Source organism: Macaca thibetana, chromosome 6 (genome assembly GCF_024542745.1).
Source record: "Macaca thibetana thibetana isolate TM-01 chromosome 6, ASM2454274v1, whole genome shotgun sequence".
Lineage (NCBI taxonomy): Eukaryota > Metazoa > Chordata > Mammalia > Primates > Cercopithecidae > Macaca > Macaca thibetana.
The window spans coordinates 115,267,050-115,281,044 of NC_065583.1; the positions used below are offsets into that span (position 1 = coordinate 115,267,050).

The 13,995-nt window shown below is 41.5% G+C and overlaps 1 protein-coding gene across 1 annotated transcript in view; it reads right to left on the reverse strand.

Moving 5' to 3' along the window:
- RGS7BP (regulator of G protein signaling 7 binding protein) overlaps positions 1-13,361 on the reverse strand; it is a 109,383-nt gene extending 96,022 nt beyond the window's left edge. The window contains exons 1-2 of the mRNA XM_050793787.1: positions 13,177-13,361; positions 12,085-12,251 (exon numbers count right to left, since the gene is read on the reverse strand). Coding sequence (XP_050649744.1) covers positions 12,085-12,251; positions 13,177-13,341 — 332 coding nt within the window. The 5' untranslated portion in view covers positions 13,342-13,361. The remainder of the gene's footprint in view (positions 1-12,084; positions 12,252-13,176) is intronic.
- Between the last annotated feature and the right edge of the window lie 634 nt (positions 13,362-13,995).

Consider the following 13,995-nt stretch of genomic DNA (forward strand, 5'->3'; position numbering starts at 1 on the left):
TTTGCTCTGGACAGGACCAACGTGTTGGAACCATAGGGAAAAGGCAAAAGAATCATGAGGATCTCAGTCCTGACATTCTTGAGTTGGTGAAATAATCTCAGCTCCCACCCAAATACACAGCTGGCTCTATGATGAGGCCAATCTGTGAACAGGTTGGTCTCTGTTATTTGCAAGTAAATGTGTTTCCCAGTCAACATACCAGCCTTTAAAAACAGTATCCTCCCGGGTTGTAGGTAAACGTTATTTCAGATGAATCATATTCATTTCATCATGAATATGATTTAATCATGAATTATATGTGCAAAGGGAACAGCACATAGTAGGATCTTAGCACATTTAAACTCCTAGTTCTGTTTCCCCATGGTTCAAAACAGACAATTAGTGTCTCCTGAGGCTTACCTATGGCAGAGGCCTATGACTGTATAACTAAAAGAGAGAGGACATTGCTATTTGCTCTTCAAAGTTCAGCCCAAGTGACATCATTCCCTTTATGAAGTTGTCTTCCCTGGCTACACCCAGTCAGGCAGAGCTGATTACTCTTCCTCTACTGTATCCTCTGCCTACTTCTATTGCAGAGTTGATTCCATTGTTCTGCAATGATTTGTTTAATGTCTATCTCTATACAGAGGCTGGGTGATAAGCTCCTCAGGGGCAAGGGCCATGTTGATTCATCTTTATGCTTCTGGAGGCTCTCACAATGTCTGGCCCATAATACGTGTTCAGTGTTTAATGAAAGGAACAAATGAACTAAGAGGAAAATGAGCAGGAAGGAGAGGTTAATGCTTGTCGATCTACCTTTACTTCTTTCTCCCACTCCAGCATCCCTTTTCCTCACTCCTCACATCCAAGCTCCATACTCTTCCCGTCTCCCCAGTCTTGCTAGAGATCCTGCCCTAGGCCTCAGGAAGCATGACTTTGGCTTATAGATTAGGAAATTTGTGTTCTCAGCAGACAGCTGGTATGGAGAGAGATGTATGCAAATCAGATCATGAAACTTGCAGTCAGGGAAATTACATGACACCGCACTGGCTGCTGGGACATTCAGGAAGTTGCTGTGTGAGGCTTCTGAGAAACTCTTTTAAGAAGGGCCACATTTAATCGGCTTATGTCTGTGCTCTCTGCCCTTTCTACTTGCCTGGAACATGGATACAATTTCTGAAGCTGCAACATCAATCTTGGGACCTTGAGGAAAAGCCCCAGAGAACTACAGAAATCTCAGTCATGATGTTCTTCAATCATGAAACAATGTTGGCGATCCCTACCCCTTTAGGTATTTAATTAGGTGAGAAAAAGCCACCTTTATATGTTTAAGTCACTGATGTCTGGCCTATGTTACTGGCAGCTGAAGATAATTCCAAACCGATAATGCAGTCTTCGAGGACATTTACCTTGCTGTTGGCTGCTGCCTCAAATGCTTTTCTCTACAATTATCGTAGGACTGGTCCCTTCTCAAAGTCAGATATTCAGTTCGAATGTTACCTTCTCAGAGGCGCCTTTTTGACCACCTATCAGAAGATAACTACCCACACTGCATATATCATTCCTTAACAATATCATCTTGTTTTCTTTTCCTCACTGCATGTATCACTATCTGAAATGCTCTCTTTTGTTTGTTTCTTCTCAATCACCGCCCCCACCCCCGCTGCCACCACCACACACACCATAAATACAAGGACTTTATTTTGTTAAAAGCTGTTGTATCTACCACACCTAGAAAAGCACTATGAATAGGTTCCCAGAAAGAAAGATGACTGCTGGAGTTGGGCATGAATCTATTTTCCCATAGAAAATACAGTTATATATGATGAAAAGGGTTGTAATTTAGGAAATTATGGGTTAAATACTGTTTATGACCTAAGTACTATGTATAACATTGTTTATATGGGATAATGAGTTCCAAGTACAATTTCCCTTAATGAGCTCATTATGATCTTGACCATAGATCATCTTGTAGTTTATCCCCATCTCCAGAAAACCCTTCCTGCTTCCTTGAATTTTCTAGCTGCTTCCCACCTTTTATTCGTAACAGTTTATCAGATTTTAACTCCTTGATGAAATTTTTTTCTTTGATTTATTTACGGAGGTTTAAAAATTTTTTTAAAAGGGTCTCAATCTCATGTAGATTTTTTAAAAAATTGATTTCTTGAGTGTCACTACCTATACTCCTTGCAGGCTCTACCCCATTTCACATCCTGTCTTGTGAAAATTATACTTAAGTCCTTTCAAAGCCAACTCACCTAACTTCCTGCCCTCCCAGTGGTTTCTAAACTTCATATCTTTTCCATGAGTTCACTTAAAAGCAGCAAAATCTTTTTTTCAACCCTTTCCGGACCCTTTCCCCTGTTCTGCTTTTCAGTGTGAGGAGCATGGCAGACTATAATGAGAGTGCAGGTAAGACCTTGACATGCAGGGGAGTGAAGTTTTTCTTTTACTGGCTAACGAGTACGGATTTACATATAGAAACTATATATGTAGATGAATGGAATAGGGTCACTCTGTTACACACACTTAAGGAGTAAAAACTAGACCAGTTTGAGGAAGTGGAATGTTTAGAAGTGAAGTGGTAAAACATCCAGGAATATAGGTTGGGTACTGTGACAGAGGTCGTTAGTTGTTTCCCAATACCCATTCTTTCCGTTTTCCTTAGTAATGAAATCCTTTTTATTTAAGGTGGCAATGAAAAAAGACTGTATTCCCCATTCTTGCTTGCAATTAGGTGTGACCATATGGTACCATTCTGGAAGTTTTGTTTGAAACTGATTAAGGAGTGCTGACCCATCTGGACATGGTGGCCTTTTGCCCTTCCTCTTTCCTTCCTCCTTCTGTGCTGGAACATGGACGGATGGCTGAACTTCTGTGCTCATCTTGCCTCATAAAGCAAGGTTGAGGACAGAAACCATAAACAAAGAATGGGCACAGAACCATCTGGTTTCATGGAGCCACTGTACCAGTTCCGAATTGCCCAACCTAGGACTTTTTTTTTTTTTTTTTTTCTGGGCAAGGATAAACCCTGGTGTCTTTAGTAATTGCTACTTTGAATTTTCTGTTAAATATAGCCAAGTATAATCTTTTTTGATACAGATGCACACTTGGGAAGCTTTTAAAAATACCCCAATGCCCAGGCAGCATCCCAGGCCAATTAAATCAGAAACTCTAGGGATGGCACTAAAGCATGAGCAAATTTTTAAAGCTTCCCAGGTGATTCCCATGTGCAGCCCAGGTTGAGAATCGCTGTTCTAGGCAGATAGGCCTCATATGTTGCATGTTCAACAATCCTCTGGGAGATGCAGTGGTGCTTGTTAAAAATTTGGATTTCCTATCCTTACCTCCCCAGAGGTTTCGGTTCTTCAGGTCTGAGGACATCCCACCCACGTGATTCTGATACAGGAAATCTAGTTTCAAATTTGAAGAAACACTGCTTTAGGCAATAGGAAATCTTTAGAAGTTTTAAAGCAAAGAAGTGACAAGATCAGAGAAGCATTTTAGGAGGAGGATTAGCCTGGATCTACTGAATAAATTGAAGAGAAGAGGTGAGAGATTGAACTCAAGGGGACCAATTGGGAGGTACTGCAACAGCTGATGGCCAGAGGGGATACATTTGTGAACTAAGAGGTGGCCACAGAAATGGGGAAAAAAAAGAAGGCACACAATAGACACTGAAAAAGATAAAACACTACAGGACTTGGTACCTTATGGGATAAGGGTGGGGGCACTTCAAGATATTCTCAGTAACTGAAGAATACATGAGGGCTTTGGCTTCTTCCAGGTTAGTATATATTTCCCCTTGTGCTCAAACTTAGATTGGTGTAGTTTATCAGTTTTCTATATATCTGCAGCTGCAAATGTTAACTTGACTTTTGTTAACCTGATTGTATCTAGAGTCTTCTATTAGGTTGAAAACATATATTTAGGTCAAGAGTGGTGAGTCACGCTTATAATCCTGGCAGTTTGGGAGGCTGAGCTGGGAGTGTTGCTTGAGGCCAGAAGTTCAGGAAAAGCTTTGGCAACATAGCAAGACCCCAGTCTCTGTAATAAGTTTTTAAAAAATTAGCTGTGTCTCATGGTGCATGCCTGTAGTCCCAGCTACTCAGGAGGCTGATGCACAAGGATTGCTTGAGCCTAGGAGTTCAAGATCAGCCTAGGCAACAGAGTGAGACCCCATCTCTAAAAATAAATAATAATACTAATTATTATTATTTGCTAAATTAGTTCTATTTAAAGGCTCAGATACTTTATCCTAACCAGAATCAATCTCACAAATAAGTTTACTCTGTGTGTGTGTATTATATATGTATATGTGTGTATGTGTGTATATATATATGTTTGTGTGTGTGTGTGTGTATGTACGCATATAGGCAAGTAATTAAATGTTTTTCATAAATTTTTACCTTTTCTAAAGTCATGTTTTATAAAGCAAAGGAAATAAACAGGCAGTTTAAATACTGTTCTGGAGCTGTGCTTTCTATAGGTGTCTTTTTGGGATAAGACACAGCTAAACTCTCAGGGCCTAGAATTTTAAACAACAGTTCAAAAAGGTGATCTCAATGGTAACTGATTAATTAACTATTCAATATAAAGTGTCCACTAAGCAGAGAGATGTTATGGTAATATTTTATCAAATAACATAAATTAAATATAATTACTTTATGAGTAATTCTAAGATACACAATGCCCGCTGATTTGTCATAATAATGAACACCTATGCCTCAGAAATGGCTCTTAGGTATGCTCTTCGAGTCCTCTGTTATTTAAAAACCAACATATTGGTTTTAGAATTATATTAAAAAAATAGTTAAATGTAATAAGATGTAAACAAATGTAATCTCTCAATTCTTACTAAAGTCTGTATCAAGACCCGGCTTCTGTTAAGAATAAATTTTAAAATACCAAGTGAACTTAATGAATAGAGAAGACAACTATATCATCACTGAGCTTACCACTCAGGGTGCAAAGATGAGTGAAACAGTCTTGCTCTCTTGCACTTTAGAGTACACATAATAAAGTGACAGTGAATTTTTCCAAAGTTAGTTTTAGATTTAATTTTCTCTCTAATTGGAACATCTATTAAGAAGACTCTAACAAGGTGAAAGTCATTAAATCTGTTCAAAACATAAAACGGCTAAACTTCAATAGGCAATGGGGGAACACTTGTCTAGATGCCATATCACATTTAGCTGAGTTGCTAATAATAGCCCTCTTCTTTAATCTGGTGTGAGTCAGAACCTTGTCACTTGCTCCGGAGTATGCTTATGGTCCTTAAGCAACAGTATTAGCATCATTGAGGGGCCACCACCTGCTCAATTCTCTCATGCACACCAGGGAAAGTGAATACCCCCTGTGTGGGTGTGGATTGTCAGTTGCTTCATCAGCTCTCCCCAGTATTGCCTCTTGTAGCTGGTTTTGGTTTATCTTTATAATGTGATTAAAAGTTCTAACTGTATTAGAGACTCAGTATCTTTGTGAACAACTCCATTTCATACAGAAAACATTCTATTCTATATTCACAAACTCTACCCTTATATGAGTTACGATCTTGCAGATGATTAAATATTGGGTCCTAGGATGGCTTTGTATGAAAGTACAGAGAGAGTATATAGAAAGTCCCAGGCAAAATCCCACCTCTAGTTGGGGCAAAACAACCCAAAGTGTGTATTTAGCTGCAGATAGGTCAAGGAAATTTGTCATGGGTTAAATTATGCTCCCTTTCCCCCAACCAAATTCATATATTGAAGTCCTAACCCCCTAGTATCTCAGAATGTGACCTTTTTTTTTTTTTGAAAATAGGGTCATTGCAGGTGTAAATAATGAGCTAGGATGAGGGCATACTGGAGTAGAATTGGCCCCTAATTCAATATGACTGGTGTCCTTGTGAAAAAGGGAAATTTGAACATGGATGTACACACGAGGAAAAGGCCATGTGAAGCTAAAGGCAGAGATACTTCACCAAACTGAATAAAGTGAAAGATGGTCAGCAAACCACCAGAAGCTAGCAGGGAAGCATGGAGCAGATCCTTCCTCATGGCCCTCAGAGGGAACCAACCCTGCTGACACCTTGACCTTAGACTTCCAGCCTCCAGAACTGTGAGACAATAAATTTCTTTTATTTAAGGCACTCCGTTTGTGGTACTTTGTCACGGCAGCCTTAGCAAACTAATACTGAATTGTTCTTCCATCATTATCTTTATGGGTAGTATATTCTTTTGGTATAGACGAAACTTGCCTTTCACTATTTGACCAGTGAGAGCTAAACATTTTAAAGCAAAACACCTTTAATAGGAAGAGAAAAGAAAAGACAGAGTGGGTGGCCTGGCATGCCTGCCAACCACAGGTCCCTTTTACTAACGGCAGAGGCTGTCACTGCCCACATAAGGCCTCCTCCACCATGTGGATCAAAGAAGGCTGAGAACTGCTTCCATGGTCACCAAGCTCTTCTTCCATACTCTGTCACCACACATCATTGCTGCTGGCTCAGCCAGTGTTGAAAGGACTATTGCTAAGCTGCAATACTTTATTCTCCCTTATCTCACTCTCTCACCTCCTAACTTCCTAACAAACAGAACAAGGGTAGGAACAAGAAACCAACTATAAGTGGGACTGAAAAAATCATGGCAAAAAATTAAACGCAAATCGAAACCAAAACGGCCCACCCCAACCCCCCAAGAAAAGGCAGGAGGAGGAGAAGGAAGAGAAGGAAAGAACATGAGGAAAGAGAAGGAGAAAAGGAGAGAAACATTGGTCAGGAAAATCATTGCTGGAGGGAAAAACCTGAAATAGGAAATTAAGATTCTTCTTGTGAATGTTCTATGTTTGGATCTCAACAAATTATTTCTGAAATTCAATCATCAAACTTCTTGCATGATATTTATTTTTCCATAGCTCAGTTCTGTAAACAAGGTCCATGTGATTCTCTATGAATTAACATAGAATAATGAGATGAGCAAGCCAGGAGATTCAGAAGTCATTCAATGTAACACTCTCATTTTGGCAGGCAGGGAATTTAACAGACTTGTCCAATGTCATATAGCCTATACCAGAACTAGGCCAAAAGATTTTGTAAATATTATTTGATATATGAAGAATCTAGGCTGATTTATATAAAAAATTTCTAAACTTAACTACTTTTGAATCTTAACATCTCCATATAATTGTTATGGTATCCCAGAACAGGCTTTTTGATAGCCATCTGGGAAACTTCAACCTAGAAAATGTCTCAGAATATAATATAAGAAACCAAGGTAAGCAAAGATTTACTCCAGCCAAAGTATTCATTTGGAAACTATTTGATGGATTAACACTTTTTATATAAATGTATCTCGACAATCTGAAATTTTAAATGTCTTATTATATTACCACTAACTTGCACTTAATAGCATTTACTATTTACTTGCAGTCTCCTAACTACTTGATCCTCGCAATGCCACATACTCTGGTCCCATTATTCATTAACTGCATTTTGCTGTTGAGGAAACTGAAGCAGAGAGGGAGAGACAATATCTTTGCCTGACTTCATACTACGTGTGACTAGCAGCACAGCCAGACTGCGAGTCTGGCCCCAAAGTCTATGTACTTAACCATGGTACCAGACTACCACTAACCACTCTGTGAATCGATCTGCATACAAATTCACACATGTCCTTAGCAAGTGGTAAAGCCTTGTCTAATCTGATTTAGAATCAGTGCTCTTTCCCATCACACTCTACTGTCTCTCATATTGTCATACTTAAACTTAAGATCTGGAGTAAATCCTTCTACATTTAGATTCTCTTGAGAACCATTAATCAAAAGCAGCAGTGTGAGAAAGATTCAGTCCAACACAGACACCGCAGAAGTACAGCAGCACAAAGAGAATCCTGACCACCAGTGCCCCAGCCATAGCAGTAACTCCCGAGGTGTGCTGAAGGATGTTGGCTCCTGGGGCCACTCGTACCTTGTATGCTATGTTCATCTCTCCTCATTCTCAGGTGTGGTTGATGCAACAGGTACTAGACCAGGGAGCAGGAGATCCAGGTCCCAGTCTTAGAGCAGCCTCTGACTGGCAGTGCCATTGACAGGCTGGACATGTGGTCCCTGCTTCACATACCTAGCTCAGTTAACTCTCTCAAGTACCCCACGAGCGGGCATGACACTAGTTTACAGATGAAGGAATTGTGGCTCAGAGAGTTAAGCATTCCATCAAGGTCATAAAAGATGATACTCAGTCCAAGTCTGCCTGACTTCAAAGTCTTCACGTATTCTTTGTCAAGTTGCCTCAAAAGTCACTTAAATCCTCTGAATCTTAGACTTCTCAAATATAAAGTGCCATGGAGCCCTAGGGATTCTATGAAGTGTCTAGAAGTCACTTTGGGTAGGAAGTCCAAAAGGCAGGACCTGGCCTACTCCTGATATGCACATGGACACACACACACACCCCAAGCAGTGCAGAGTAATGCCACTATGACTGTCTTTATAAATGTGGCTTTCTACATTTAGATTGAAGGGAGGATTTGCTGCTAAAAAAGTTTGAGGCCCATTCTTGCAAGTGATCTTTAAGGCCCCTCTTAGCTTTAATGTCTGGGAGAGGGTCAGAGTTGTAAAGATACCATAACTTTAGTAAATCAAGACAGTCAGAGGAAACTTTGTATTCACCTGGCTAGTTCTGTCAAGAATGCAGATATCTGATGCCTTTGAAAGAAAAGGCTGTGTCTGAACTCTGCTGATCTAAACACAATTTGAGAAACTGTTGATTGTATTTGTTAAGATGGCCTTCTTATACAGGGCCAGTTAGAAAAAACGTAGTCTGAGTTTTCTTCTGCTGTGAGCTCCACCATTCCTTGAGGGTTTCAGTTGGTCAGGGATGAAAGGTATATAGCATTAGTGGCTTGTTTAATGCTAACTCCTTGTTTTTCCTCTTCTTCTCTATCTTGCCTCATCTTCTTTTTACCCTGTCCACCTTCAATCCTGTCTACCTCCTGTGGCCCCAAAGCCAGCTGGCAGACCAGGAAGTGGGGGTCTGTATTGGTAGAAAATGAATAAATTCACTTAGTCCTTCAAGTCCTGCCTTTCCTGCACTTGTATTCCTACACAGAGCAAAGCATTGGTGCTTAAACAATAGCCATGAGGCAGGTGTCTTGAGGAATGCGTGGGGAGCCAAGTGTTACTTTTCCTCCACCCTATAGCTCATACCCCTTCATTAAAAGCTACGTATGTAGAAAATAATAAAGTTGACAAAATAAAAAACAACAAGTGTTAATGATGGTGATGATGATAATACCTTTCTAAAAAACAATTATTGGGGTATACTTTGTATGCCATAAAATTCACTCGTTATTAGTTACAATTCAATGACTTTTAGTAAATATACGGTATTGTACAACCATCACCATAGTCCAATTCTGGAACATTTCCATCATCCCTAAAAGATTCCTCGAGCACATCTGTAGTCTCTACCTGCTCTCGCCTCCAGTTCTAGGTAACCACTAATCTACTTTCTGTCTCTATAGATTTGCTTTTCCTGGGCATTTCACATGAATGGAATCACATGATATGTGGTATTTTGTGACTGGCTTTTTCAGTTAGCATACTCTTTTTAAGATTCATTTATATTTTATCGTGTATCCTTTATACATAGCACCTTTTTGAATGGCAGCATTATATAGAGGAAAAAGCATGAATATCAGAAGCATGCAAACATGGGGCAGAATCAGAGCTGTGTCACTTCTTAACTGTGTGACTTTGGGCAAGTTCCTCAATCTCTCTAGACCTATTTGTAGAATAAGAATAATAATCCCTCCCTCAGCTGAAAGGGAATAGCTGGGTTGTGATGACAAATAGTGGGCGCTCAAGAAATCCAGTTCTTCTCTCTAAATTTCACCAAAAACCTTTGCTTTTCTCATCCCTGCTTCAAACTTTAAAGTGACTCCTACAGCCTCCCTACCAGCCTTCACATCAAGCTTGAAACAAGAACCCACATAACAAGTGATATCAGAAACGGAATTCCGCCAAAGGGAATCACATCCTTCATTAATGGAGCCCAGATGGTGAGGAACTAAAGGGATTTCCTTCAATTATATTGCTGTCATCTTTTATAACGAACGTCAAATTGCGTTTAATTATTATTGTAAGGGGGGAAATGTGTCAAATTCTATCCTAGAATATTTTATGGATTTGGTTTTCCTTTGGCAAGGCTCTAAGAACCTTATTTTACCATGAATTCTTATAAAACTGCACCCATTAACATCAACACTCAGATAACATGCAAGCAAGTAGCAAAGAGCTAAAAACACCAGAGTAAATAAAATCCACCTCATGCCAGGTGCCATGGTGCATTCTTGTAGTCCCAGCTACTCTGGAGGCTAAGGCAGGAGAATTGAGTGCAGGAGTTTAAGACCAGCTGGGGTAACATAACTAGAATACCTCTGAAAGAAAAAAAAATCCATCTGAAATCCTCCAAACTCAACTTTTAGCCAATAGTTTCGGACCTTTTCTTTCCTGAACCTTTAGAAAACCCTGAATTTCGTGTGTGTAGCAAAATAGACTGAATCGAACTCCTTGTTCATTCCTCCAGCCCACCTTCTCTGATTAGAACATGTTCTCATTTTGAGTTCCAATTCAAAGGGATCCTAAATGCAATCCAATCCTGTAATCTAGGACACAAAGTTTACAGAGTTGCTAGTCCTTAGCACTGAGAGAAAATTTCCTGTCCTAAATCTGCTTTTCCTTTGGAATTATTGTTTATCTGTGCCTTTAAATTTAACAGTGCTCCTTCACATTTCTGATTTTTTTTCTCTCTCTCTCCTTGTCTGGGACTGATCACAGCTGCATTTCTTCCCCAAACTCCCGAACCACTTAATTCCCTTCCATTACCCAGATTTACTTCTCGTTAAGAATAGTGTAAGAGTTAAAACAGAAAAGGATAAGGCTTCTCAATATTTTTACTAAATAAAATAGGGTTATAGCATATTTTGTTTATCCCTCTCTTCAAGGAGATGAGTACAGCATATCATTTTTCATGATATAAAATGCCTGTGGTCAAATGTGAACTAATTATTAAGAGAGGCAATATATGGCTTTCCAGTCTTTATAAACTAGTATTAGTCACTATATATATTATTGGAATTAAAGATGGCAAACAGTGATTCTTTCAAATAAGTAAATTAGATATAATTCCTACAAGTGATCAATTTGTAACATTATCAGGTGAGTCTGACCAATTTGAACTCCTGCTGTGATAAAGATATACTCACATAGATAAACAGATAAATGCTATATCCAGTTTGAACCAAACACTTAATGTATCAATGCATTTGTATAAGGATTCCTATGTTTCCTTGCTCTAAGTACTTATCTTGAAAATAGAAACTGTTAACAAAATCCATGGCTAACTTTTTTCCCAATATTAAGAGATGAAAGAAGGAGTAGGTAGGATCCAAAGACAGAAGTTTTCACATACCGAATTATCTCCTAATACAGGCTTGAAAAAACATAAATCTGATGAAAATAAATAAAAATTTGGGGGACAAAGTCATCTTAGTTTTACTGAGATTGTGAATGTCCCCAATCTTTAAAAACTGTTCTTATGCTAAAACTTACCCCTTCAGATCACCACAGTGAAGAGTAATTTATATCTGAGACCTTATTTTAGGGATTTTATTTTAGGCGGTATCATAGGAATTTATCTCATGGTATAAATAGTTTAGTAAATCTGGGATTTGGGAAAGATTTTTCTCTATAGCACAGGCCTTTTGTTCAGCAGCAGATGACAAAATAATTTTGAGGCATGATGATTTAACTTCAGTTTGATGCCCAACCATCCACCCCAAATCTTATGCTCCAAATTCCAGTATGTGGCCAGAGTATTGAAAATTAAGTTTTAAAAAAATCACTTGATCCAAATCTTCTAAATATATATACATATATACAAGAATGACATAGCCTTCAAATTGTGGTTTGGCCTATAGTTTGTGTATAGCTCTCTAAGAGAATTTCGATCTCAAGATTAAAATCTCAAATATGTGGAGATCATCTCTGAGGCCTTGGCTACCATAAAATTCTGTCAGCATCCATGCATCATGTATAAGAATTACCAAATAATGCCGAGTCTCCTACCCTGAGATGGCAGCCAATTTTTGGTGTGCCTGACGGGCCATTTCACAGCCTTTGGTTCTTGTCTTGTGCATTTCCGCCCGGAGTGAGGGGCAGCTGACCGAGACATCCCCAATAGAAATGACCAGCTCTCGGTACAGGGCCACTTGTGTGTTGAACTCTTGGACAAGCTGGAAAAGAAGTGAGTTTTGTTTTGTTTTGTTTTACCAAACATTTCTCATCAGAAAGTTTCCTATTTTGGAGTACAGAAACAGGGGCCTTCACTGACCCCTCAGTCGGCTCCCCAGATCTCCAGCTAAAGAACCTAGGAATGGTTTAAAGCAGAAGCACCAAAATGGCAAGTCTCTTTGTCCAAGGCAAGTGTTTATTTTCATAGGCAAGCCTGGCCATGGAAGCTCTAATTCCAGACCTACTTCCCCTCTCCCTTTCAGACTCAGTTTCTGAAGAGCAAGAAAGCATATTTGGAGGGCTACCATGCCACTCCCAGGCCGACAGAGAATGACACTGGGGACTCCTACGTAGACGCTCCCCTCTGCTACTGCTAGGACATGGCTTTTAAGTTGCATGGCGGGAGGGGCGGGGGAGGCCACAGGTAGGGTGTAATAGGCAAACCGTTCACCTCTTGCTGGGCCACTGAACCTCTCGGCCTGACGGCCTGACTGGAAGACCAGCTACAGCCTCTGCGCTGGAACCTTCGACCCCTCGGTAGCGCCCCGTGCGCTGTATTTGGGTTTGTTTGCTACTCTCTCCCCAGAAAGCAGCATCCCCACCTCCTCATCTCTCCCTCCCCGGTGAGCGAGCCAGTTCACTGTGTCTTTCGCATCCACCATTCTTCGAGGGGGTAGAGGCACAACCTACAGTCGCTGATCCAAAAGACCCTTGCTGTGACACTTCTCTCTGCAGGGCCATTACGACCGGGGTGTCACCCTGAATTTGGGGGACTGCAGATTTAAAAATAGTGCATGTGCCACGTGATCGGCATTGAGGCGCTGAGGGTGGGGGAGTGGCTGGCACTCAGGCAAATGATTAACATACATGACTCCCCCCACCCCCTCTCAATTAAAAAAAAAAAAAAGAGGCGCAGTTTTCACCCACCATCTTGCAGTCGTCCAGGGCTCGTTGGGTTTTGTGGGCGCTCTCGGAGCCGCTGCCCCTGCGCTCCCAATCTCCGCTCTGCAGCGGGGGCTTGCTGATCTGGAAGATCGAGGAGCGGGTGGACCGGCTGGGGCGCTTTTTGCGCCCATTCGGTGCAGAACTCATGCATACACATCCACCAAGCCGAAGCCGCTGGTGCAGTGCGCCCCGGCGCGGGCGGCCCGGTTGTTGCCCTGGGCGCCGCCGCCGAGCAGCCGGAGCCTGGACCTGAGGCGCGCAGCTCACAGTGCTGGGGCTGGCTGCACGGGTCGGTAACCTTCAGCTTGAAGGAGAGCCGAGGAAGCGCTGGCTGTGCCGTGCAGCATCGCTTCCACTAGCAGCGAGGAAGGGGCGCGATCAAGTTCTGCTCAGCAGCATTGCCGACCCTGTCCCGGGAGCTGGGCGCTGGCGCGGGCTCGCACTGCCTTCCTCTCGGCATGGATTGCAAGGCTGGGCGAGAAGGAACGCGCCGCCCGGCGGTTCCGAGTTTCCATTCAGGTGGGGGAGCAGCTTTCAAAGCCTGCGCTGCAAGGTGGGGGGCGGAAAGGGGTGTCGCTCTTGCTTCAGTGTCTTCCCGCAGCGGCACTCGGTTGTCTTTCCCCTCCCTCCACTGTCGCCAGGCCTGGAAGGACTGGCTGTCCCCAAAGCAAGCAATTGGTTCTAATCGGCTGCCTTGATCCCTCGTCTCTAAGGGCTCGTCTGTTTGAAGATCCCAGATGAATCTGTGGCGGGACTGGCAGACGCAGAGAATCGGTCCGGCTGACGTTGTTCGCGGGCCCG